General features: G+C 51.3%; 1 protein-coding gene across 10 annotated transcripts in view; it reads left to right on the top strand.

The window, feature by feature from the left end:
- Nucleotides 1–2,320: 2,320 nt before the first annotated feature.
- The window catches only part of FAF2 (Fas associated factor family member 2), a 97,230-nt gene continuing 77,050 nt past the window's right edge, over nt 2,321–22,500 (top strand). The window contains exons 1-4 of one of the 10 annotated variants that reach the window (XM_076058978.1): nt 2,323–2,519; nt 13,177–14,812; nt 14,845–15,482; nt 19,935–20,003. In XM_076058978.1, coding sequence (XP_075915093.1) covers nt 15,396–15,482; nt 19,935–20,003 — 156 coding nt within the window. In that variant the 5' untranslated portion in view covers nt 2,323–2,519; nt 13,177–14,812; nt 14,845–15,395. Of the gene's footprint in view, nt 2,520–13,176; nt 15,483–19,934; nt 20,004–22,500 lie in introns of all 10 variants that reach the window. The other 9 variants (XM_076058977.1, XM_076058974.1, XM_076058976.1 and 6 more) reach the window with 9 other exon arrangements.

Raw genomic sequence — 22,500 nt, forward strand, 5'->3', positions numbered from 1 at the left:
GACAGTGGTAGTGACAGTGATAGTGACAGTGATAGTGACAGTGGTAGTGTGGTAGTGTGGTAGTGGTAGTGTGGTAGTGGTAGTGTGGTAGTGATAGTGACAGTGATAGTGACAGTGGTAGTGACAGTGGTAGTGATAGTGGTAGTGTGGTAGTGGTAGTGACAGTGGTAGTGATAGTGGTAGTGTGGTAGTGGTAGTGTGGTAGTGTGGTGGTGGTAGTGTGGTAGTGGTAGTGTGGTAGTGGTAGTGACAGTGGTAGTGTGGTAGTGGTAGTGTGGTAGTGTGGTGGTGGTAGTGTGGTAGTGGTAGTGTGGTAGTGGTAGTGACAGTGGTAGTGTGGTAGTGGTAGTGTGGTAGTGGTAGTAGTGGTAGTGACAGTGGTAGTGACAGTGATAGTGACAGTGGTAGTGACAGTGGTAGTGACAGTGATAGTGACAGTGATAGTGACAGTGATAGTGACAGTGGTAGTGATAGTGACAGTGGTAGTGACAGTGATAGTGACAGTGATAGTGACAGTGATAGTGACAGTGGTAGTGACAGTGGTAGTGATAGTGACAGTGGTAGTGACAGTGATAGTGACAGTGATAGTGACAGTGGTAGTGATAGTGACAGTGATAGTGACAGTGGTAGTGACAGTGATAGTGGTAGTGACAGTGGTAGTGACAGTGATAGTGACAGTGATAGTGACAGTGATAGTGACAGTGATAGTGACAGTGGTAGTGTGGTAGTGGTAGTGTGGTAGTGGTAGTGACAGTGGTAGTGACAGTGGTAGTGTGGTAGTGGTAGTGTGGTAGTGGTAGTAGTGGTAGTGACAGTGGTAGTGACAGTGGTAGTGACAGTGATAGTGACAGTGATAGTGACAGTGGTAGTGATAGTGACAGTGGTAGTGACAGTGATAGTGACAGTGATAGTGACAGTGATAGTGACAGTGGTAGTGATAGTGACAGTGATAGTGACAGTGGTAGTGACAGTGATAGTGGTAGTGACAGTGATAGTGACAGTGGTAGTGACAGTGATAGTGGTAGTGACAGTGATAGTGACAGTGATAGTGACAGTGATAGTGACAGTGGTAGTGATAGTGACAGTGATAGTGACAGTGGTAGTGACAGTGATAGTGACAGTGATAGTGACAGTGGTAGTGATAGTGACAGTGATAGTGACAGTGGTAGTGACAGTGATAGTGGTAGTGACAGTGATAGTCACAGTGATAGTGACAGTGATAGTGACAGTGGTAGTGACAGTGATAGTGACAGTGATAGTGACAGTGGTAGTGTGGTAGTGGTAGTGTGGTAGTGGTAGTGTGGTAGTGGTAGTGTGGTAGTGATAGTGACAGTGGTAGTGACAGTGGTAGTGATAGTGGTAGTGTGGTAGTGGTAGTGACAGTGGTAGTGATAGTGGTAGTGTGGTAGTGGTAGTGTGGTAGTGTGGTGGTGGTAGTGTGGTAGTGGTAGTGTGGTAGTGGTAGTGACAGTGGTAGTGTGGTAGTGGTAGTGTGGTAGTGTGGTGGTGGTAGTGTGGTAGTGGTAGTGTGGTAGTGGTAGTGACAGTGGTAGTGTGGTAGTGGTAGTGTGGTAGTGGTAGTAGTGGTAGTGACAGTGGTAGTGACAGTGGTAGTGTGGTAGTGGTAGTAGTGGTAGTGTGGTAGTGGTAGTGTGGTAGTGGTAGTGACGTAGTGGTAGTGAAAACCACAGCAATTTTTTCTTGTTGTGGTTTTCACACCTGATGATGATTGCTTGTGTTGCAGTCGAAACGTCGTGATAATTTTATTGTTTTACATTTTTTTATTTTATTTTATTGTTTCCCTATCTACCTGGTGACTTTACCACAAGAACCAAGAATAATACAAATATTGTTTTATATATTTTTTATTATTTTATTGTTTCCCTATCTACGTGGTGACTTTACCCAAAGTACCAAGAATATGAATCCTGGCAGTCACGAATGCTTTAAATCAAAACGTTACGTCACGTAGTTAGTTCTCCCCTCGCTAGTGACGTCATGTACCCCCACCTTTTGTCATGTCGGTCATACCTCGCTGCACACCGTTGACCGACGTCACTTCGCCCTCTCTTCATCGGACGTAACATCCGGTTTTGCGCGTGACGTCACTTCTTCCCGGCGTTCGCGACGTCACTTCCTCCCGGCGTTCGTGACGTCACGTCCTTCCTCACCCAGCCGCCGTGACGTCACGTAAAGAATCGAAATCCCAGCGTCTTGACCCCAACCAGCTTGAATCGATTCGCTCATCCAAGATGCCGGCTCAACAAATCGATTCTCCGCCGGTCTAAATCAATGGAGTGCGAGTCGAATCGAAATCGACTTTGGAATCGAAATCACCAACCGGGTGAAAGGGTGTGGAGGGGAGTGCCCCACCTCAACGTTAATTGAAGAATCGTGAATCGTAGTACTCGTGGCGCTGTGAAATCGTCGAGGGCAGGAATCGATCCACACGGCGGGTGAGGAGAGGTGAGGAGCGAGGCGGCGATGGCGACTTGGGACGGTGGCGTGGAGCGCGAGGGGTGAGGAGGGAGGGGAGGGGGGGAGGAGGGGGGGAGGAGGGGACACGGGGGGGGGGTGGTGAGGGGGGTGAGGAGGAGGGGGGTGAGGGGTCAGGAGGGGGGGTGAGGGGACACGGGAGGGGGGTGAGGGGTGAGGAGGAGGTGAGGAGGGGGGTGAGGAGGGGGGTGAGGAGGGGGGTGAGGAGGGGGGTGCTTCTGTCTCTGTGTCTCTGTCTCTGTGTGTCTCTGTCTGTGTCTCTGTGTGTCTCTCTGTGTGTCTCTGTGTGTCTCTCTGTGTGTCTCTCTGTGTCTCTCTGTGTGTCTCTCTCTGTCTGTCTGTGTGTCTCTCTGTGTCTCTGTGTGTCTCTCTGTGTGTCTCTGTGTGTGTGTCTCTGTGTGTCTCTGTGTGTCTCTCTGTGTGTCTCTGTGTGTCTCTGTGTGTCTCTCTGTGTCTCTGTGTGTGTGTCTGTGTCTCTGTGTGTCTGTGTGTCTCTGTGTCTCTCTGTGTCTCTGTGTGTCTCTCTGTGTGTCTCTGTGTGTCTCTCTGTGTGTCTCTCTGTGTGTCTCTCTCTGTCTGTCTGTGTGTCTCTGTGTGTCTCTGTGTGTCTCTCTGTGTGTCTCTGTGTGTCTCTGTGTGTCTCTCTGTGTCTCTGTGTGTGTGTCTGTGTCTCTGTGTGTCTGTGTGTCTCTGTGTCTCTCTGTGTCTCTGTGTGTCTCTCTGTGTGTCTCTGTGTGTCTCTCTGTGTGTCTCTCTGTGTGTCTCTCTGTGTGTCTCTCTGTGTGTCTCTTTGTGTGTCTGTGTCTCTCTGTGTCTCTGTGTGTCTGTGTCTCTCTGTGTCTCTGTGTGTCTCTGTCTGTGTCTCTGTGTCTCTGTCTGTGTCTGTGTGTCTCTGTGTGTCTCTGTCTGTGTCTCTGTGTCTCTGTCTCTGTGTGTCTCTGTGTGTCTCTGTGTGTCTCTCTGTGTGTGTCTCTGTGTGTCTCTCTGTGTGTCTGTGTCTCTCTGTGTCTCTGTGTGTCTGTGTCTCTCTGTGTCTCTGTGTGTCTCTGTCTGTGTCTCTGTGTGTCTCTGTCTGTGTCTCTGTGTCTCTGTGTGTCTCTGTCTGTGTCTCTGTGTGTGTGTCTCTGTGTGTCTCTCTGTCTCTCTGTGTGTCTCTGTGTGTCTGTGTGTCTCTGTGTGTCTCTCTCTGTCTGTCTCTGTGTGTCTCTCTGTGTGTCTCTGTGTGTCTCTGTGTGTCTCTGTGTCTCTCTGTGTGTCTCTGTGTCTCTGTGTGTCTGTGTGTCTCTGTGTGTCTGTGTGTCTCTGTGTGTCTCTCTGTGTGTCTGTGTGTCTCTGTGTCTCTCTGTGTGTCTCTCTGTGTGTCTCTCTGTGTGTCTCTGTGTGTCTCTCTGTGTGTCTGTGTCTCTCTGTGTCTCTGTGTGTCTTTGTGTCTCTCTGTGTCTCTTTGTGTCTCTGTGTGTCTCTCTGTGTGTCTCTCTGTGTGTCTCTCTGTGTGTCTCTGTGTGTCTCTGTGTGTCTCTGTGTGTCTCTGTGTGTCTCTGTGTCTCTCTGTGTGTCTCTGTGTGTCTCTCTGTGTGTCTCTGTGTGTCTCTGTGTGTCTCTCTGTGTGTCTCTGTGTCTCTGTGTGTGTCTCTGTGTCTCTGTGTGTGTGTCTGTGTCTCTGTGTGTGTCTCTGTGTCTCTGTGTGTCTCTGTGTGTGTGTCTGTGTGTCGCTGTGTCTCTGTGTGTCTCTGTGGGTCTCTGTGTGTCTGTGTGTCTCTCTGTGTGTCTCTGTGTGTCTCTGTGTCTCTCTGTGTGTCTCTGTGTGTCTCTCTGTGTGTCTGTGTGTCTCTGTGTCTCTCACTGTGTCTCTGTGTGTCTCTCTCTGTGTCTCACTCTGTCTCTCACTGTGTGTCTCTGTGTGTCTCTGTGTGTCTCTGTGTGTCTCTCTGTGTCTCTGTGTCTCTCTGTGTGTCTGTGTGTCTCTGTGTGTCTCTGTGTGTCTCTGTGTCTCTCTGTGTGTCTCTGTGTGTCTCTCTGTGTGTCTCTGTGTCTCTGTGTCTCTGTGTGTCTGTGTGTCTCTGTGTCTCTCTGTGTCTCTGTGTGTCTCTCTGTGTGTCTCTGTGTGTCTCTCTGTGTGTCTCTCTGTGTGTCTCTCTGTGTGTCTCTTTGTGTGTCTGTGTCTCTCTGTGTCTCTGTGTGTCTGTGTCTCTCTGTGTCTCTGTGTGTCTCTGTCTGTGTCTCTGTGTCTCTGTGTGTCTCTGTCTGTGTCTGTGTGTCTCTGTGTGTCTCTCTGTGTCTCTCTGTGTGTCTCTCTGTGTGTCTCTGTGTGTCTCTCTGTGTGTCTGTGTCTCTCTGTGTCTCTGTGTGTCTTTGTGTCTCTCTGTGTCTCTCTGTGTCTCTGTGTGTCTCTCTGTGTGTCTCTCTGTGTGTCTCTCTCTGTGTCTGTGTCTCTCTGTGTCTCTGTGTCTCTGTGTGTCTCTGTCTGTGTCTCTGTGTCTCTGTGTGTCTCTGTCTGTGTCTCTGTGTGTGTGTCTCTGTGTGTCTCTCTGTCTCTCTGTGTGTCTCTGTGTGTCTCTGTGTGTCTCTCTCTGTCTGTCTCTGTGTGTCTCTCTGTGTGTCTCTGTGTGTCTCTGTGTGTCTCTGTGTCTCTCTGTGTGTCTCTGTGTCTCTGTGTGTCTGTGTGTCTCTGTGTGTCTGTGTGTCTCTGTGTGTCTCTCTGTGTGTCTCTGTGTGTCTCTGTGTGTCTCTGTGTCTCTCTGTGTCTCTCTGTGTGTCTCTCTGTGTGTCTCTGTGTGTCTCTCTGTGTGTCTGTGTCTCTCTGTGTCTCTGTGTGTCTTTGTGTCTCTCTGTGTCTCTCTGTGTCTCTGTGTGTCTCTCTGTGTGTCTCTCTGTGTGTCTCTCTCTGTGTCTGTGTCTCTCTGTGTCTCTGTGTGTCTGTGTCTCTCTGTGTCTCTGTGTGTCTCTGTCTGTGTCTCTGTGTGTCTCTGTGTGTCTCTGTCTGTGTCTCTGTGTCTCTGTGTGTCTCTGTGTGTCTCTGTCTGTGTCTCTGTGTCTGTGTGTCTCTGTGTCTGTGTGTCTCTGTGTGTCTCTGTGTGTCTCTCTGTCTCTCTGTGTGTCTCTGTGTGTGTCTGTGTGTCTCTGTGTGTCTCTCTCTGTGTGTCTCTCTGTGTGTCTCTGTGTGTCTCTCTGTGTCTCTTTGTGTGTCTCTGTGTGTCTCTGTGTGTCTCTGTGTCTCTCTGTGTGTCTGTGTGTCTCTGTGTGTCTCTGTGTGTCTCTGTGTCTCTCTGTGTGTCTGTGTCTCTCTGTGTGTCTCTCTGTGTATCTCTGTGTGTCTCTCTGTGTGTCTGTGTCTCTCTGTGTTTATGTGTGTCTCTGTGTCTCTCTGTGTCTCTGTGTGTCTCTCTGTGTGTCTCTTTGTGTGTCTCTGTGTGTCTGTGTCTCTCTGTGTGTCTGTGTCTCTCTGTGTGTCTCTGTGTCTCTGTGTCTCTCTGTGTGTCTCTGTGTCTCTGTGTGTCTCTGTGTGTCTGTGTCTCTCTGTGTGTCTCTGTGTATCTCTCTGTGTCTCTGTGTATCTCTCTGTGTCTCTGTGTCTCTCACCGTGTCTCTGTGTCTCTCTCTGTCTCTCTGTGTCTCTCACCGTGTCTCTGTGTCTCTCTCTGTCTCTCTGTGTCTCTGTCTCTCTGTGTCTCTCTCTGTCTCTCTGTGTCTCTGTGTCTCTGTGTCTCTCTGTGTCTCTGTCTCTCTGTGTCTCTCTCTGTCTCTCTGTGTCTCTGTCTCTCTGTGTCTCTGTCTCTCTGTGTCTCTGTGTCTCTGTCTCTCTGTGTCTCTGTGTCTCTGTCTCTCTGTGTGTCTCTCTGTGTGTCTCTCTGTGTGTCTGTGTCTCTCTGTGTCTCTGTGTGTCTGTGTCTCTCTGTGTCTCTGTGTGTCTGTGTCTCTCTGTGTCTCTGTGTGTCTCTGTCTCTGTGTGTCTCTGTGTGTCTCTGTCTGTGTCTCTGTCTGTGTCTCTTTGTCTCTGTGTCTGTGTGTCTCTGTGTCTCTGTGTGTCTCTCTGTGTGTCTCTGTGTGTCTCTGTGTCTCTCTGTGTCTCTCTGTGTGTCTCTGTGTCTCTGTGTGTCTGTGTGTCTCTGTGTCTCTCTGTGTGTCTGTGTGTCTCTGTGTGTCTCTGTGTGTCTCTCTGTGTGTCTGTGTGTCTCTGTGTCTCTCTGTGTCTCTGTGTGTCTCTTTGTGTGTCTGTGTCTCTCTGTGTCTCTGTGTGTCTCTGTGTCTCTCTGTGTGTCTGTGTCTCTCTGTGTGTCTGTGTCTCTCTGTGTGTCTCTGTGTCTCTCTGTGTGTCTCTGTGTGTCTGTGTCTCTCTGTGTGTCTCTGTGTATCTCTCTGTGTCTCTGTGTCTCTCACCGTGTCTCTGTGTCTCTCTCTGTCTCTCTGTGTTTCTGTCTCTCTGTGTCTCTCTCTGTGTCTCTGTGTCTCTGTCTCTCTGTGTCTCTGTCTCTCTGTGTCTCTGTGTCTCTGTCTCTCTGTGTCTCTGTGTGTCTCTCTGTGTGTCTCTGTGTGTCTCTCTGTGTGTCTGTGTCTCTCTGTGTCTCTGTGTGTCTTTGTGTCTCTCTGTGTCTCTGTGTGTCTCTCTGTGTGTCTCTCTGTGTGTCTCTCTGTGTGTCTCTCTGTGTGTCTGTGTCTCTCTGTGTCTCTGTGTCTCTGTCTGTCTGTGTCTCTCTGTGTCTCTGTGTGTCTCTGTCTGTGTCTCTGTGTCTCTGTGTGTCTCTGTGTGTCTCTGTCTGTGTCTCTGTGTGTCTCTGTGTGTCTCTGTCTGTGTCTCTGTGTCTCTGTGTGTCTCTGTGTGTTTCTGTCTGTGTCTCTGTGTCTCTGTGTCTGTGTGTCTCTGTGTGTCTCTGTGTGTCTCTGTGTGTCTCTGTGTGTCTCTGTGTCTCTCTGTGTCTCTCTGTGTGTCTCTGTGTCTCTCTGTGTCTCTCTGTGTCTCTGTGTGTCTGTGTGTCTCTGTGTGTCTCTGTGTGTGTCTGTGTGTCTCTGTGTGTCTGTGTGTCTCTGTGTCTCTCTGTGTCTCTCTGTGTCTCTGTGCGTCTCTCTGTGTGTCTCTGTGTGTCTCTCTGTGTGTCTGTGTCTCTCTGTGTCTCTGTGTGTCTCTGTGTCTCTGTGTGTCTCTCTGTGTGTCTCTGTGTGTCTCTTTGTGTGTCTCTCTGTGTGTCTCTGTGTGTCTCTGTGTCTCTCTGTGTGTCTGTGTCTCTCTGTGTGTCTGTGTCTCTCTGTGTGTCTCTGTGTCTCTGTGTCTCTCTGTGTGTCTCTGTGTCTCTGTGTGTCTCTGTGTGTCTGTGTCTCTCTGTGTGTCTCTGTGTATCTCTCTGTGTCTCTGTGTCTCTCACCGTGTCTCTGTGTCTCTCTCTGTCTCTCTGTGTCTCTGTCTCTCTGTGTGTCTCTGTGTATCTCTCTGTGTCTCTGTCTCTCTGTGTCTCTGTCTCTCTCTGTCTCTCTGTGTCTCTGTCTCTCTGTGTCTCTGTGTCTCTCTGTGTCTCTGTCTCTCTGTGTCTCTCTGTGTCTCTCTGTGTCTCTGAGTCTCTCTGTCTCACCGTGTCTCTGTGTGTCTCTGTGTCTCTCTGTGTCTCTGTGTCTCTCTGTGTCTCTCTGTGTCTCTCTGTCTCACCGTGTCTCTGTGTGTCTCTGTGTGTCTCTGTGTGTCTCTCTGTGTCTCACTGTGTGTCTCTGTGTCTCTGTGTCTCTCTGTCTCACCGTGTCTCTCTGTGTCTCACCGTGTCTCTGTGTGTCTCTCTGTGTGTCTCTTTGTGTGTCTCTGTGTGTCTGTGTCTCTCTGTGTGTCTGTGTCTCTCTGTGTGTCTCTGTGTCTCTGTGTCTCTCTGTGTGTCTCTGTGTCTCTGTGTGTCTCTGTGTGTCTGTGTCTCTCTGTGTGTCTCTGTGTATCTCTCTGTGTCTCTGTGTATCTCTCTGTGTCTCTGTGTCTCTCACCGTGTCTCTGTGTCTCTCTCTGTCTCTCTGTGTCTCTGTCTCTCTGTGTCTCTCTCTGTCTCTCTGTGTCTCTGTCTCTCTGTGTCTCTCTCTGTCTCTCTGTGTCTCTGTGTCTCTGTGTCTCTCTGTGTCTCTGTCTCTCTGTCTCTCTCTGTCTCTCTGTGTCTCTGTCTCTCTGTGTCTCTGTCTCTCTGTGTCTCTGTGTCTCTGTCTCTCTGTGTCTCTGTGTCTCTGTCTCTCTGTGTGTCTCTCTGTGTGTCTCTCTGTGTGTCTGTGTCTCTCTGTGTCTCTGTGTGTCTGTGTCTCTCTGTGTCTCTGTGTGTCTGTGTCTCTCTGTGTCTCTGTGTGTCTCTGTCTCTGTGTGTCTCTGTGTGTCTCTGTCTGTGTCTCTGTCTGTGTCTCTTTGTCTCTGTGTCTGTGTGTCTCTGTGTCTCTGTGTGTCTCTCTGTGTGTCTCTGTGTGTCTCTGTGTCTCTCTGTGTGTCTCTGTGTCTCTGTGTGTCTGTGTGTCTCTGTGTCTCTCTGTGTGTCTGTGTGTCTCTGTGTGTCTCTGTGTGTCTCTCTGTGTGTCTGTGTGTCTCTGTGTCTCTCTGTGTCTCTGTGTGTCTCTTTGTGTGTCTGTGTCTCTCTGTGTCTCTGTGTGTCTCTGTGTCTCTCTGTGTGTCTGTGTCTCTCTGTGTGTCTGTGTCTCTCTGTGTGTCTCTGTGTCTCTCTGTGTGTCTCTGTGTGTCTGTGTCTCTCTGTGTGTCTCTGTGTATCTCTCTGTGTCTCTGTGTCTCTCACCGTGTCTCTGTGTCTCTCTCTGTCTCTCTGTGTTTCTGTCTCTCTGTGTCTCTCTCTGTGTCTCTGTGTCTCTGTCTCTCTGTGTCTCTGTCTCTCTGTGTCTCTGTGTCTCTGTCTCTCTGTGTCTCTGTGTGTCTCTCTGTGTGTCTCTGTGTGTCTCTCTGTGTGTCTGTGTCTCTCTGTGTCTCTGTGTGTCTTTGTGTCTCTCTGTGTCTCTGTGTGTCTCTCTGTGTGTCTCTCTGTGTGTCTCTCTGTGTGTCTCTCTGTGTGTCTGTGTCTCTCTGTGTCTCTGTGTCTCTGTGTGTCTCTGTGTCTCTGTGTCTCTGTGTGTCTCTGTCTGTGTCTCTATGTCTCTGTGTGTCTCTGTGTGTCTCTGTCTGTGTCTCTGTGTGTCTCTGTGTGTCTCTGTCTGTGTCTCTGTGTCTCTGTGTGTCTCTGTGTGTTTCTGTCTGTGTCTCTGTGTCTCTGTGTCTGTGTGTCTCTGTGTGTCTCTGTGTGTCTCTGTGTCTCTGTGTGTCTCTGTGTGTCTCTGTGTGTCTCTGTGTCTCTCTGTGTCTCTCTGTGTGTCTCTGTGTCTCTCTGTGTCTCTCTGTGTCTCTGTGTGTCTGTGTGTCTCTGTGTGTCTCTGTGTGTGTCTGTGTGTCTCTGTGTGTCTGTGTGTCTCTGTGTCTCTCTGTGTCTCTCTGTGTCTCTGTGCGTCTCTCTGTGTGTCTCTTTGTGTGTCTCTCTGTGTGTCTCTGTGTGTCTCTGTGTCTCTCTGTGTGTCTGTGTCTCTCTGTGTGTCTGTGTCTCTCTGTGTGTCTCTGTGTCTCTGTGTCTCTCTGTGTGTCTCTGTGTCTCTGTGTGTCTCTGTGTGTCTGTGTCTCTCTGTGTGTCTCTGTGTATCTCTCTGTGTCTCTGTGTCTCTCACCGTGTCTCTGTGTCTCTCTCTGTCTCTCTGTGTCTCTGTCTCTCTGTGTGTCTCTGTGTATCTCTCTGTGTCTCTGTCTCTCTGTGTCTCTGTCTCTCTCTGTCTCTCTGTGTCTCTGTCTCTCTGTGTCTCTGTGTCTCTCTGTGTCTCTGTCTCTCTGTGTCTCTCTGTGTCTCTCTGTGTCTCTGAGTCTCTCTGTCTCACCGTGTCTCTGTGTGTCTCTGTGTCTCTCTGTGTCTCTGTGTCTCTCTGTGTCTCTCTGTGTCTCTCTGTCTCACCGTGTCTCTGTGTGTCTCTGTGTGTCTCTGTGTGTCTCTCTGTGTCTCACTGTGTGTCTCTGTGTCTCTGTGTCTCTCTGTCTCACCGTGTCTCTCTGTGTCTCACCGTGTCTCTGTGTGTCTCTCTGTGTCTCACTGTGTGTCTCTGTGTCTCTCTGTCTCACCGTGTCTCTCTGTGTCTCACCGTGTCTCTGTGTGTCTCTCTGTGTCTCACTGTGTGTCTCTGTGTCTCTGTGTCTCTCTGTCTCACCGTGTCTCTGTGTCTCTGTCTCTCTGTGTCTCTCTCTGTGTCTCTCTGTCTCACCGTGTCTCTGTGTGTCTCTGTGTGTCTCTGCGTGTCTCTCTGTGTCTCACTGTGTGTCTCTGTGTCTCTCTGTCTCACCGTGTCTCTCTGTGTCTCACTGTGTGTCTCTGTGTCTCTCTGTCTCTCTGTGTGTCTCTGTCTCACCGTGTCTCTCTCTGTGTCTCTCTGTGTCTCTGTGTCTCCCCGTGTCTCTGTGTCTCTCTCTGTGTCTCTCTGTGTGTCTCTGTCTCACCGTGTCTCTGTGTGTCTCTGTGTGTCTCTCTGTGTGTCTCTGTGTCTCTCTGTGTCTCTCTCTGTGTGTCTCTGTCTCACCGTGTCTCTCTGTGTCTCTCTGTGTCTCTGTGTCTCTCTGTGTGTCTCTGTGTCTCTCTGTGTCTCTGTCTCTCTGTGTCTCACCGTGTCTCTGTCTCTCTGTGTCTCTCTCTGTGTCTCTCTGTGTCTCTCTGTCTCACCGTGTCTCACCGTGTCTCTCCGTGTCTCTCTGTGTCTCTCTCTGTGTCTCTCTGTCTCACCGTGTCTCACCGTGTCTCTCTGTGTCTCTCTGTGTCTGTCTGTGTCTCTTTGTCTCTCTCTGTGTCTCACCGTGTCTCTGTGTCTCTCTGTGTCTCTCTGTCTCACCGTGTCTCACCGTGTCTCTCTGTGTCTCTCTGTGTCTCTGTGTTTCACCGTGTCTCTGTGTGTCTCTGTGTGTCTCTGTGTCTCTCTGTGTCTCTCTGTCTCACCGTGTCTCTCTGTCTCTCTGTGTCTCTCTGTATCACCGTGTCTCTGTGTGTCTCTGTGTCTCTCTGTCTCACCGTGTCTCTCTGTCTCTCTGTGTCTCTCTGTATCACCGTGTCTCTGTGTGTCTCTGTGTCTCTCTGTGTCTCTGTATCTCTCTCTGTGTCTCTCTGTCTCACCGTGTCTCTGTGTCTCTCTGTCTCACCGTGTCTCTCTGTATCTCTCTGTGTGTCTCTGTGTCTCTCTGTCTCTCTCTGTGTCTCTCTGTGTCTCTGTGTCTCTGTGTCTCTCTGTGTCTCTCTGTGTCTCTCTGTCTCACCGTGTCTCTGTGTCTCTCTGTGTCTCTCTGTGTCTCTCTGTCTCTCTGTCTCTCTGTCTCACCGTGTCTCTGTGTCTCTCTGTGTCTCTCTGTGTCTCTCTGTCTCTCTGTCTCTCTGTCTCACCGTGTCTCTGTGTCTCTCTCTGTGTCTCTCTATCTCACCGTGTCTCTGTGTCTCTCTGTGTCTCACCGTGTCTCTGTGTCTCTCTGTGTGTCTCTCTGTGTCTCTCTGTGTGTCTCTGTCTCTCTGTCTCTGTGTCTCTCTGTGTGTCTCTGTCTCTCTGTCTCTGTGTGTCTCTCTGTGTCTCTGGTGTCTCTCTGTGTCTCTCCGTGTGTCTCTGTGTCTCTCTGTGTGTCTCTGTCTCTCTCTGTCTCTTTGTGTCTCTGTGTCTCTGTGACTCTCTCTGTGTCTCTCTGTCTCACCGTGTCTCACCGTGTCTCTCTGTGTGTCTCTGTGTCTCTCTCTGTGTCTCTCTGTCTCTGTCTCTCTCTGTGTCTCTCTGTCTCTCTGTCTCACCGTGTCTCTGTGTGTCTCTCTGTCTCTCTGTCTCACCGTGTCTCTGTGTGTCTCTCTGTCTCTGTGTCTCTGTGTCTCTCTGTGTGTCTCTGTGTCTCTCTCTGTGTCTCTCTGTCTCTGTGTCTCTGTGTCTCTCTGTGTCTCTCTGTCTGTCTCTCTGTCTCACCGTGTCTCTGTGTCTCACTGTGTGTCTCTCTGTGTCTCTCTGTCTCTCTGTCTCTCTGTCTCACCGTGTCTCTGTGTCTCTCTGTGTCTCTCTGTGTCTCTCTGTGTGTCTCTGTCTCTCTGTCTCTGTGTCTCTCTGTGTGTCTCTGTCTCTCTGTCTCTGTGTGTCTCTCTGTGTCTCTGTGTGTCTCTCTGTGTCTCTCCGTGTGTCTCTGTGTCTCTCTGTGTGTCTCTGTCTCTCTCTGTCTCTTTGTGTCTCTGTGTCTCTGTGACTCTCTCTGTGTCTCTCTGTCTCACCGTGTCTCACCGTGTCTCTCTCTGTGACTCTCTCTGTGTCTCTCTGTCTCACCGTGTCTCACCGTGTCTCTCTGTGTGTCTCTGTGTCTCTCTCTGTGTCTCTGTGTCTCACCGTGTCTCACTGTGTCTCTCTCTGTGTCTCTCTGTCTCTGTGTCTCACCGTGTCTCACCGTGTCTCTCTCTGTGTCTCTCTGTCTCTGTGTCTCACCGTGTCTCACCGTGTCTCTCTCTGTGACTCTCTCTGTGTCTCTCTGTCTCACCGTGTCTCACCGTGTCTCTCTGTGTGTCTCTGTGTCTCTCTCTGTGTCTCTGTGTCTCACCGTGTCTCACCGTGTCTCTCTCTGTGTCTCTCTCTGTGTCTCTGTGTCTCACCGTGTCTCACCGTGTCTCTCTGTGTGTCTCTCTGTCTCTGTGTCTCTCTGTGTGTCTCCGACAGTAACACACGGTCAGTGGCGTGACTTAGGGAGGAGGCTGCGTGAAGAGGAGGTAGTGGTGGAGGTGACTACCAGGTGGTGGAGGTGACTACCAGGTGGTGGTGGAGGTGACTACCAGGTGGTGGAGGTGACTACCAGGTGGTGGTGGTGGTGACTACTAGTTGGAGGTGTTGGTGACTACCAGGAGGAGGTGGTGGTGACTACCAGGTGGTGGAGGTGACTACCAGTTGAAGGTGGTGGAGACTACCAGGAGGTGTTGGTGACTACCAGGTGGTGGTGGTGGTGACTACCAGTTGAAGGTGGTGGAGACTACCAGGAGGTGTTGGTGACTACCAGGTGGTGGTGGTGGTGACTACCAGTTGGAGGTGGTGGTGACTACTAGTTGGAGGTGGTGGTGACTACCAGGAGTTGGAGGTGGAGGTGACTACCAGTTGAAGGTGGTGGAGACTACCAGGTGGTGGAGGTGGTGACTACTAGTTGGAGGTGTTGGTGACTACCAGGAGGAGGTGGTGGTGACTACCAGGTGGTGGTGTTGGTGACTACCAGGAGGTGGTGGTGACTACTAGTTGGAGGTGTTGGTGACTACCAGGAGGAGGTGGTGGTGACTACCAGGAGGAGGTGGTGGTGGTGGTGGAGACTACCAGGAGTAGTTGGTGACTACCAGGAGGTGGTGTTGGTGACTACCAGTTGGAGGAGGTGGAGGTGACTACCAGGTGGTGGTGTTGGTGACTACCATTTGGAGGAGGTGACTACCAGTTGGTGGTGGTGGTGACTACCAGTTGGTGGTGGTGGTGACTACCAGGAGTTGGTGGTGTTGGTGACTACCAGGAGTTGGAGTTGTAGGAGGAGGTGACTACCAGTTGAAGGTGACTACCAGGAGTTTGAGTTGTAGGAGGAGGTGACTACCAGGTGGTGTTGGTGACTACCAGTTGGTGTTGGTGACTACCAGCTGGTGTAGGTGTAGGTGTTGGTGACTACCAGGTGTTGTAGGTGTAGGTGTTGGTGACTACCAGGTGTTGTAGGTGTAGGTGTTGGTGACTACCAGGTGGTGTAGGTGTTGGTGACTACCAGGTGGTGTAGGTGTAGGTGTTGGTGACTACCAGGAGTTGTAGGTGTTGGTGACTACCAGGAGTTGTAGGTGTAGGTGTTGGTGACTACCAGGAGTTGTAGGTGTAGGTGTTGGTGACTACCAGGAGTTGTAGTTGTAGGTGTTGGTGACTACCAGGAGTTGTGGGTGTTGGTGACTACCAGGAGTTGTAGGTGTAGGTGTTGGTGACTACCAGGAGTTGTAGGTGTAGGTGTTGGTGACTACCAGGAGTTGTAGGTGTAGGTGTTGTTGACTACCAGGAGTTGTAGGTGTAGGTGTTGGTGACTACCAGGAGTTGTAGGTGTAGGTGTTGTTGACTACCAGGAGTTGTAGGTGTAGGTGTTGGTGACTACCAGGTGGTGTAGGTGTAGGTGTTGGTGACTACCAGGAGTTGTAGGTGTAGGTGTTGGTGACTACCAGGAGTTGTAGGTGTAGGTGTTGTTGACTACCAGGAGTTGTAGGTGTAGGTGTTGGTGACTACCAGGAGTTGTAGGTGTTGGTGACTACCAGGAGTTGTAGGTGTAGGTGTTGGTGACTACCAGGAGTTGTAGGTGTAGGTGTTGGTGACTACCAGGTGGTGTAGGTGTAGGTGTTGGTGACTACCAGGAGTTGTAGGTGTAGGTGTTGGTGACTACCAGGAGTTGTAGGTGTAGGTGTTGGTGACTACCAGGAGTTGTAGGTGTTGGTGACTACCAGGAGTTGTAGGTGTAGGTGTTGGTGACTACCAGGAGTTGTAGGTGTAGGTGTTGGTGACTACCAGGAGTTGTAGGTGTAGGTGTTGTTGACTACCAGGAGTTGTAGGTGTAGGTGTTGGTGACTACCAGGAGTTGTAGGTGTAGGTGTTGTTGACTACCAGGAGTTGTAGGTGTAGGTGTTGGTGACTACCAGGAGTTGTAGGTGTAGGTGTTGGTGACTACCAGGAGTTGTAGGTGTAGGTGTTGGTGACTACCAGGAGTTGTAGGTGTAGGTGTTGTTGACTACCAGGAGTTGTAGGTGTAGGTGTTGGTGACTACCAGGAGTTGTAGGTGTAGGTGTTGGTGACTACCAGGAGTTGTAGGTGTAGGTGTTGGTGACTACCAGGAGTTGTAGGTGTAGGTGTTGGTGACTACCAGGAGTTGTAGGTGTAGGTGTAAGATGCAGGATGCTGACCGTGCTGCGGGCGAGGAGGAGGCTGAGGGGGCGTTGACTCCAGAACAGACGGAGAAGCTCCTCCAGTTCCAGGTGTGTCTCAACACGTGTCTCTGTGTGTGTGTGTTAGTGTGTGTGTGTTAGTGTGTGTGTTAACACGTGTGTGTGTGTTAACACGTGTGTGTGTGTGAATACCTACCCTCGGGGCTACTCCAGAAACAACGAAAAGCCACTACGGGTGGCCACGTGGAATGTTCGAACGCTCACTGCAGAGGAGAGGCTGCCACTCCTCTGTCGGGAGCTGGACCGGTACCGCCTGGATCTATGCGGCATTCAGGAGGTCCGGTGGACCGGCTCTGGCTCCTGCCACCATGAGGGGTGGACAGTCCTCTACTCGGGGCAGCAGACTGCCAAACAACAGGGTGTGGGTCTTCTTTTGAACAAAAGAATGAAGGGGGCGTGGGAGCGTGGCGGTGAGGTGTGGGAAGCTGTAAGCCCCAGGCTACTTTGGGCTCGCCTTCCCATCAACCGGAGGCGAGGAATGGTGGTCGTGGTTACTTATGCCCCCACCGAAGATGAACATCCGTGGAGGGATGCAGGCAAAGCCGATGAGTCAGATGCCTTCTATGACCTCCTGTCACAGGTGCTGGCTAAAGTGGCCCCTCGGGATAGAGTCATCATGTTGGGTGACTTCAATGCCCGAGTTGGTCATGATACTGGCACCTGGTCTGGAGTGATTGGAGGGCATGGGCCAGATCAGCTCAATAACAACGGTAGGAGGCTGCTAGATTTTTGTGCAGCCCATGGGCTTGTAATTACCAACACGCTGTTCCGGCATCGGCGCATCCACACAACATCATGGATGCATGCCGGGTCCAAGCAAGAACATCTGCTGGACTACATAGTGACGGACCAGCGAATGCGAGCCCATGTCCTTGACACCAGGACCTACCGTGGAGCTGATCTGCCCTCTGACCATCGACTAGTCATCTGTAAGATGCGCCTGCCATTCTTCCACTCCGGTGGTGGGTGTACACCCAGGACCCCATTCCAACCTAAAGTGGCCTGGTCTCAGTTATCTGATGAAAGTTGCAAGCGAGAATTTCATCATCGCTTGCGGCTGGGATTGGCATCGTCCCCGACTCCTCCTGATGTCGAGGGTAAATGGGCGAGGTTTAGGACTGTGACTCATGCAGCTGCAATGGCTGCTTTGGGTACGCGGTCCAGACCTCCCCAGACACCCTGGATGACAGAGGAGTTGTTCAGGATGGTTGAGAAAAAGCGACAGGCCCACTGTCATCGGCTACAGAATCCCACGTCAGAGAATGAGGAGGCTTACCGCAGCCTTCGCTCGGAGGTTCGGAGAGCCGTGAGGCGCTGCAAGGATGGGTGGTGGTCGCGGGTTGCTGAGGAGATGGAGTCTGCCTCAGTGGCCCGTGATCACAAATCGCTATTTAACTCCATCAAAAAAGTAACCTGCAGCGCCACACCTATTACCATCATTAGGGGAAAAAACGGTGATCCAATTTCCGACCCCCAGGAACAGGTTCGCAGATTTGCTGAGCATTTCTGTGAGGTCCTGGGGGAGGGAAAATCCCTCAGCCAGGAAAACATCGTGGCACAAAGTGAGGATGACCCTGCTGAGGCTGCGGTGCCTCAAATATTGGATGAAGTCACCCCCTGTGAGTGGCTGGCTGAGGTGCCATCTGCTGAGGAAGTATTGAAGGCGATCCGGAGTCTGAGACCAGGAAAGGCAGCGGGCAGAGATGATCTCCCAAGCGAAATGCTGAGGGAGGGTGGCGTTTGTGCACAGACTGCCCTATATGACATCATAACAACAGTCTGGACCACTGGACGGGTTCCGCAGGATTGGAAGGATGCCCTGGTGGTCCCCCTTTTTAAGAAGGGGGACCGCACAGACTGTAACAACTACAGGGGCATCTCACTCCTCAGTGTGCCGGGAAAGGTCCTGGCAAGGATTATTCAGCATCGCCTTGCCAGGCACGCTGAGGAGAGGCTTGCGGAGCCCCAATGCGGTTTCAGGAAAGGGCGGTCCTGCACAGATGCCATATTTTCTGTCCGTCTCCTACAGCAGAGGTGTAGGGAATTCCAACAAGACCTACATCTCTGCTTTATTGACCTGGTCAAGGCCTATGATACCATCAGTAGGCCTGGGCTCTGGGTCGTTCTTCGTGCTTTTGGAGTACCTGACCCTCTGCTCACGATCATTAAGGACCTTCATGATGGTGAGCGGGCCCGGGTAAAACTACGTGGCCGGGAGTCAGAGCCATTCCCTGTACACCTTGGGGTGCGACAGGGATGTCCTCTGGCTCCCACATTATTTAACATCTATTTTGACCACGTAGTTCGTGAAGCCTTCAATTGCTGTACCGGGGGAATCTCCATATGGTACAGATATAATGGGAGGCTAATCGATGCCCGGGTGCGGTCAAGGGATGGCTCCCTATTGCTCAACCACGTTATGTATGCTGATGACTTGGTAATAGCTGCTCAGTCAGAGGAGGAGTTGGAGACGCTGCTGCTGAGACTGGAGCGTGCCACTAAGAGGTGGGGCCTTACCATCAGCCCCACCAAAACTAAGCACCTGCCTGGGTGTTTTGTACCATCGGACACTCCACCCCCACAACTCCCAATCGGTGATGGGGCAGTTGTGGAGAGAGTGGAGAGTTTCCCATACCTGGGCAGTGTGCTTATGACTGGCTCCAGTTTAACAGCAGAGGTCTCACTCCGAATCAGTCGAGCGGCAATATCTTTTCATCGGTTGCGTAACGCTGTGTGGAAGCTACCTGGTCTGTCGCTCCGCACTAAGCTTCAGGTCTTCTCGGCCACGGTCATTCCCTCCCTTCTCTACGCTTGCGAAACGTGGACCCCCCTAATGGAACATCTTCGCCGGTTAGAAACATTTAGGCTGACCTGCCTACGATCCATCCTGGGTTTAACCAGACTGGATTGTGTGAGGAGCTCACAAATCCTTGAAAGATCTGGGCAGGGTCCCATCGGTGAGCTCCTCCGGCAGGCAAGGCTGCGATGGCTGGGTCATGTAGCCCGCATGCCCAGCCACCGCATGCCGAAACAGCTTTTGTTTGGCCGGATTGAGGGGGCTAAGCGGGCGCGGCACGGGCTAGAAAAGAGATGGAGTGATGTGGTACAGGAGGACGTGGAGCTGAGTGGACTTGCCGATGACTGGTACCAGCGGTGTCAAGATCGGCCTCTGTGGAGGAGGCTCGTGAAGGATGCTACTGGGCAGTTGGAGGCAGTCGCCCTCCAACAACAACGGAGGGCGGAGGAGCGACGCTCACAACAGCGAGCGGAGCGCCGGGTGGCTAAAGCACAGCAGGTTGGCACAGTAGGGGGCACAGGTGGTGCATCAGCCAGTCATCTCAGTCAGTCGACCCGTGGCACCTGGGTCTGCCCCGTGACCTCCTGCCAGCGGGCGTTCGACACTTCACGTGGCCTCAGGGTGCACATAGCCTGGCACAAGCGTCGTGGTGACGTCACCGCCACTTAGTGGCGAATGGCGGTTGTTGTTGTTGTTGTTGTTGTGTGTCTGTGTGTGTGTCTGTGTGTGTGTCTGTGTGTGTGTCTGTGTGTGTGTGTGTGTTAACACGTGTGTCAGTGTGTGTGTGTGTGTTAACACGTGTGTGTGTGTGTTAACACGTGTGTGTGTGTTAACACGTGTGTGTGTGTTAACACGTGTGTGTGTCTGTGTGTGTGTGTGTTAACACGTGTGTGTCTGTGTGTGTGTCAGTGTGTGTGTTAACACGTGTGTGTGTATGTGTGTTAACACGTGTGTGTGTGTGTTAACACGTGTGTGTGTGTGTGTGTTAACACGTGTGTGTCTGTGTGTGTGTGTGTGTTTGTGTGTGTGTGTTTGCGTTTGTGTGTCTTAACACGTGTGTGTGTGTGTCTGTGTGTGTGTCTGTGTGTGTGTGTCTGTGTGTGTGTGTCTTAACACGTGTGTGTCTTAACACGTGTGTGTGTGTGTCTGTGTGTGTGTCTTAACACGTGTGTGTGTGTGTGTCTGTGTGTGTGTCTGTGTGTGTGTCTTAACACGTGTGTGTGTGTGTTTGTGCGTGTGTCTTAACACGTGTGTGTGTCTGTGTGTGTGTCTTAACACGTGTGTGTGTGTGTTTGTGCGTGTGTCTTAACACGTGTGTGTGTCTGTGTGTGTGTCTTAACACGTGTGTGTGTCTTAACACGTGTGTGTGTCTGTGTGTGTGTCTTAACACGTGTGTGTGTCTTAACACGTGTGTGTGTGCGTGTGTGTGTGTGTGTGTGTTTGTGCGTGTGTGTGTTTGTGTGTGCGTGTGTGTGTGTGTGCGTGTGTTTGTGTGTGTGTGTTTGTGTGTGTGTGTGTGTGCGTGTGTTTGTGTGTGTGTGTTTGTGTGTGTGTGTGTGTTAACACGTGTGTGTGTGTGTGTGTGCGTGTGTTTGTGTGTGTGTGTTTGTGTGTGTGTGTGTGTTAACACGTGTGTGTGTGTGTTTGTGTGTGTGTATTTGTGTGTGTGTGTGTGTGTTTCTCAGGACCTGACTGGCATGGAGTCAATGGAACAGTGCCGAAGGACTCTACAGCAGCATCAGTGGAATATCGAGGTGATGCGTGGCTACCCCCTAGGTCCACTCAGACTCAAACGGGTCACCTGCTGCCGTGGTGGTGGCGGTGGTGGTGGTGTGGTAGTGAACATCGCCACGCGGGAGAGACAAAGGCGGCTGGCGGGTGTGGTGCTGGCCACCCACCCCCTCTGTGTGTGTGTCTGTGTGTGTCTGTGTGTCTGTGTGTGTATGTGTGTATGTGTGTGTCTGTGTGCATGTATGTGTGTGTCTCTGTGTGTGTGTGTGTCTTTGTGTATGTGTGTGTCTCTGTGTGTGTGTCTCTGTGTGTGTGTGTCTGTGTGTGTGTCTGTGTGTGTCTGTGTATTTGTGTCTGTGTGTCTGTGTGTGTGTGTGTCTGTCTCTGTGTATGTATGTGTGTGTGTGTCTCTGTGAATTTGTGTCTGTGTTTGTGTCTGTGTGCGTGTGTCTCTGTGTATGTATGTGTGTCTCTGTGTATTTGTGTCTCTGTGTGTGTCTCTGTGTATTTGTGTCTGTGTGTCTGTGTGTGTGTGTCTGTGTGTGTGTCTGTGTATTTGTGTCTGTGTGTGTATTTGTGTCTCTGTGTGTCTGTGTGTATGTATCTGTGTATGTATGTGTGTGTCTCTGTGCATGTGAGTGTGTATGTATGGGGAGCGCGGTAGTGTAGTAGCGGTTAGCGCTACGCTGCGCTATGAACCTGGCGACCCGGGTTCGATTCCCGCTCACGGCCAACACCAGTGACGATTATCTGAACCGGTCCCGGGCCTCCCCTAGGTCGACTCAGCCTCAAATGAGTACCTGGTGCGATGTGTAAACATCGCCACTGGGGAGACAAAGGCGGTCGGGCGTGGTGCTGGTCACCCACCCCCTCGGCTAAATGAGGGATCTTTTGCGTATGTGTGTCTCTGTATATGTGTCTATCTCTGTGTATTTGTGTATGTATATGTGCGTGTCTGTGTATATGTGTGTGTCTGTGTGTTTGTGTGTGTGTCTGTGTGTTTGTGTGTGTGTCTGTGTGCCTACCTGTATGTGTGTTACTATCTGTGAAAATGTGTCTATGTACAGTACATGCGCCTGTGTGTATGTGTCTCTGTCTTTCTCTCTGTGTATATGTGTGTGTCTGTGTGTGTCTCTGTTTATAAGAGTTTGTGTGTCTGCGTGTATATGTGTCTGTGTTTATAGGTGTGTATGTGTGTCTTTCTGTGTTTGTGTGTATGTATGTATTTGCGTGTGTTTCTGATGAGTCAGGTGCCTTCTATATGACCTCCTGTCGCAGGTGCTGGCTAAAGTGGCCCCTCGGGATAGAGTCATCATGTTGGGTGACTTCAATGCCCGAGTTGGTCATGATGCTGGCACCTGGTCTGGAGTGATTGGAGGGCATGGGCCAGATCAGCTCAATAACAACGGCAGGAGGCCGCTAGATTTTTGTGCAGCCCATGGGCTTGTAATTACCAACATGCTGTTCCGGCATCGGCGCATCCACACAACATCATGGATGCATGCCGGGTCCAAGCAAGAACATCTGCTGGACTACGTAGTGACGGACCAGCGGATGCGAGCCCATGTCCTTGACACCAGGACCTACCGTGAAGCTGATCTGCCCTCTGACCATCGACTAGTCATCTGTAAGATGCGCCTGCCATTCTTCCACTCCGGTGGTGGGTGTACACCCAGGACCCCATTCAAACCTAAAGTGGCCTGGTCTCAGTTATCTGATGAAAGTTGCAAGCGAGAATTTCATCATCGCCTGCGACTGGGGTTGGCATCGTCCCCCACTCCTCCTGATGTCGAGGGTAAATGGGCGAGGTTTAGGACTGTGACTCATGCAGCTGCAATGGCTGCTTTGGGTACGCGGTCCAGACCTCCCCAGACACCCTGGATGACAGAGGAGTTGTTCAGGATGGTTGAGAAAAAGCGACAGGCCCACTGTCATCGGCTACAGAATCCCACGTCAGAGAATGAGGAGGCTTACCAATCTCCGACCCCCAGGAACAGGTTCGCAGATTTGCTGAGCATTTCTGTGAGGTCCTGGGGGAGGGAAAATCCCTCAGCCAGGAAAACATCGTGGCACAAAGTGAGGATGACCCTGCTGAGGCTGCGGTGCCTCAAATATTGGATGAAGTCACCCCCTGTGAGTGGCTGGCTGAGGTTCCATCTGCTGAGGAAGTATTGAAGGCGATCCGGAGTCTGAGACCAGGAAAGGCAGCGGGCAGAGATGATCTCCCAAGCGAAATGCTGAGGGAGGGTGGCGTTTGTGCACAGACTGCCCTATATGACATCATAACAACAGTCTGGACCACTGGACGGGTTCCGCAGGATTGGAAGGATGCCCTGGTGGTCCCCCTTTTTAAGAAGGGGGACCGCACAGACTGTAACAACTACAGGGGCATCTCACTCCTCAGTGTACCGGGAAAGGTCCTGGCAAGGATTATTCAGCATCGCCTTGCCAGGCACGCTGAGGAGAGGCTTGTGGAGCCCCAATGCATTTTCAGAAAAGGGCGGTCCTGCACAGATGCCA

This window comes from Petromyzon marinus, assembly GCF_048934315.1.
Source record: "Petromyzon marinus isolate PM22_M1 ecotype Great Lakes invasive population chromosome 83 unlocalized genomic scaffold, UKy_Petmar_22M1.pri1.0 chr83_unloc.2, whole genome shotgun sequence".
NCBI lineage: Eukaryota > Metazoa > Chordata > Hyperoartia > Petromyzontiformes > Petromyzontidae > Petromyzon > Petromyzon marinus.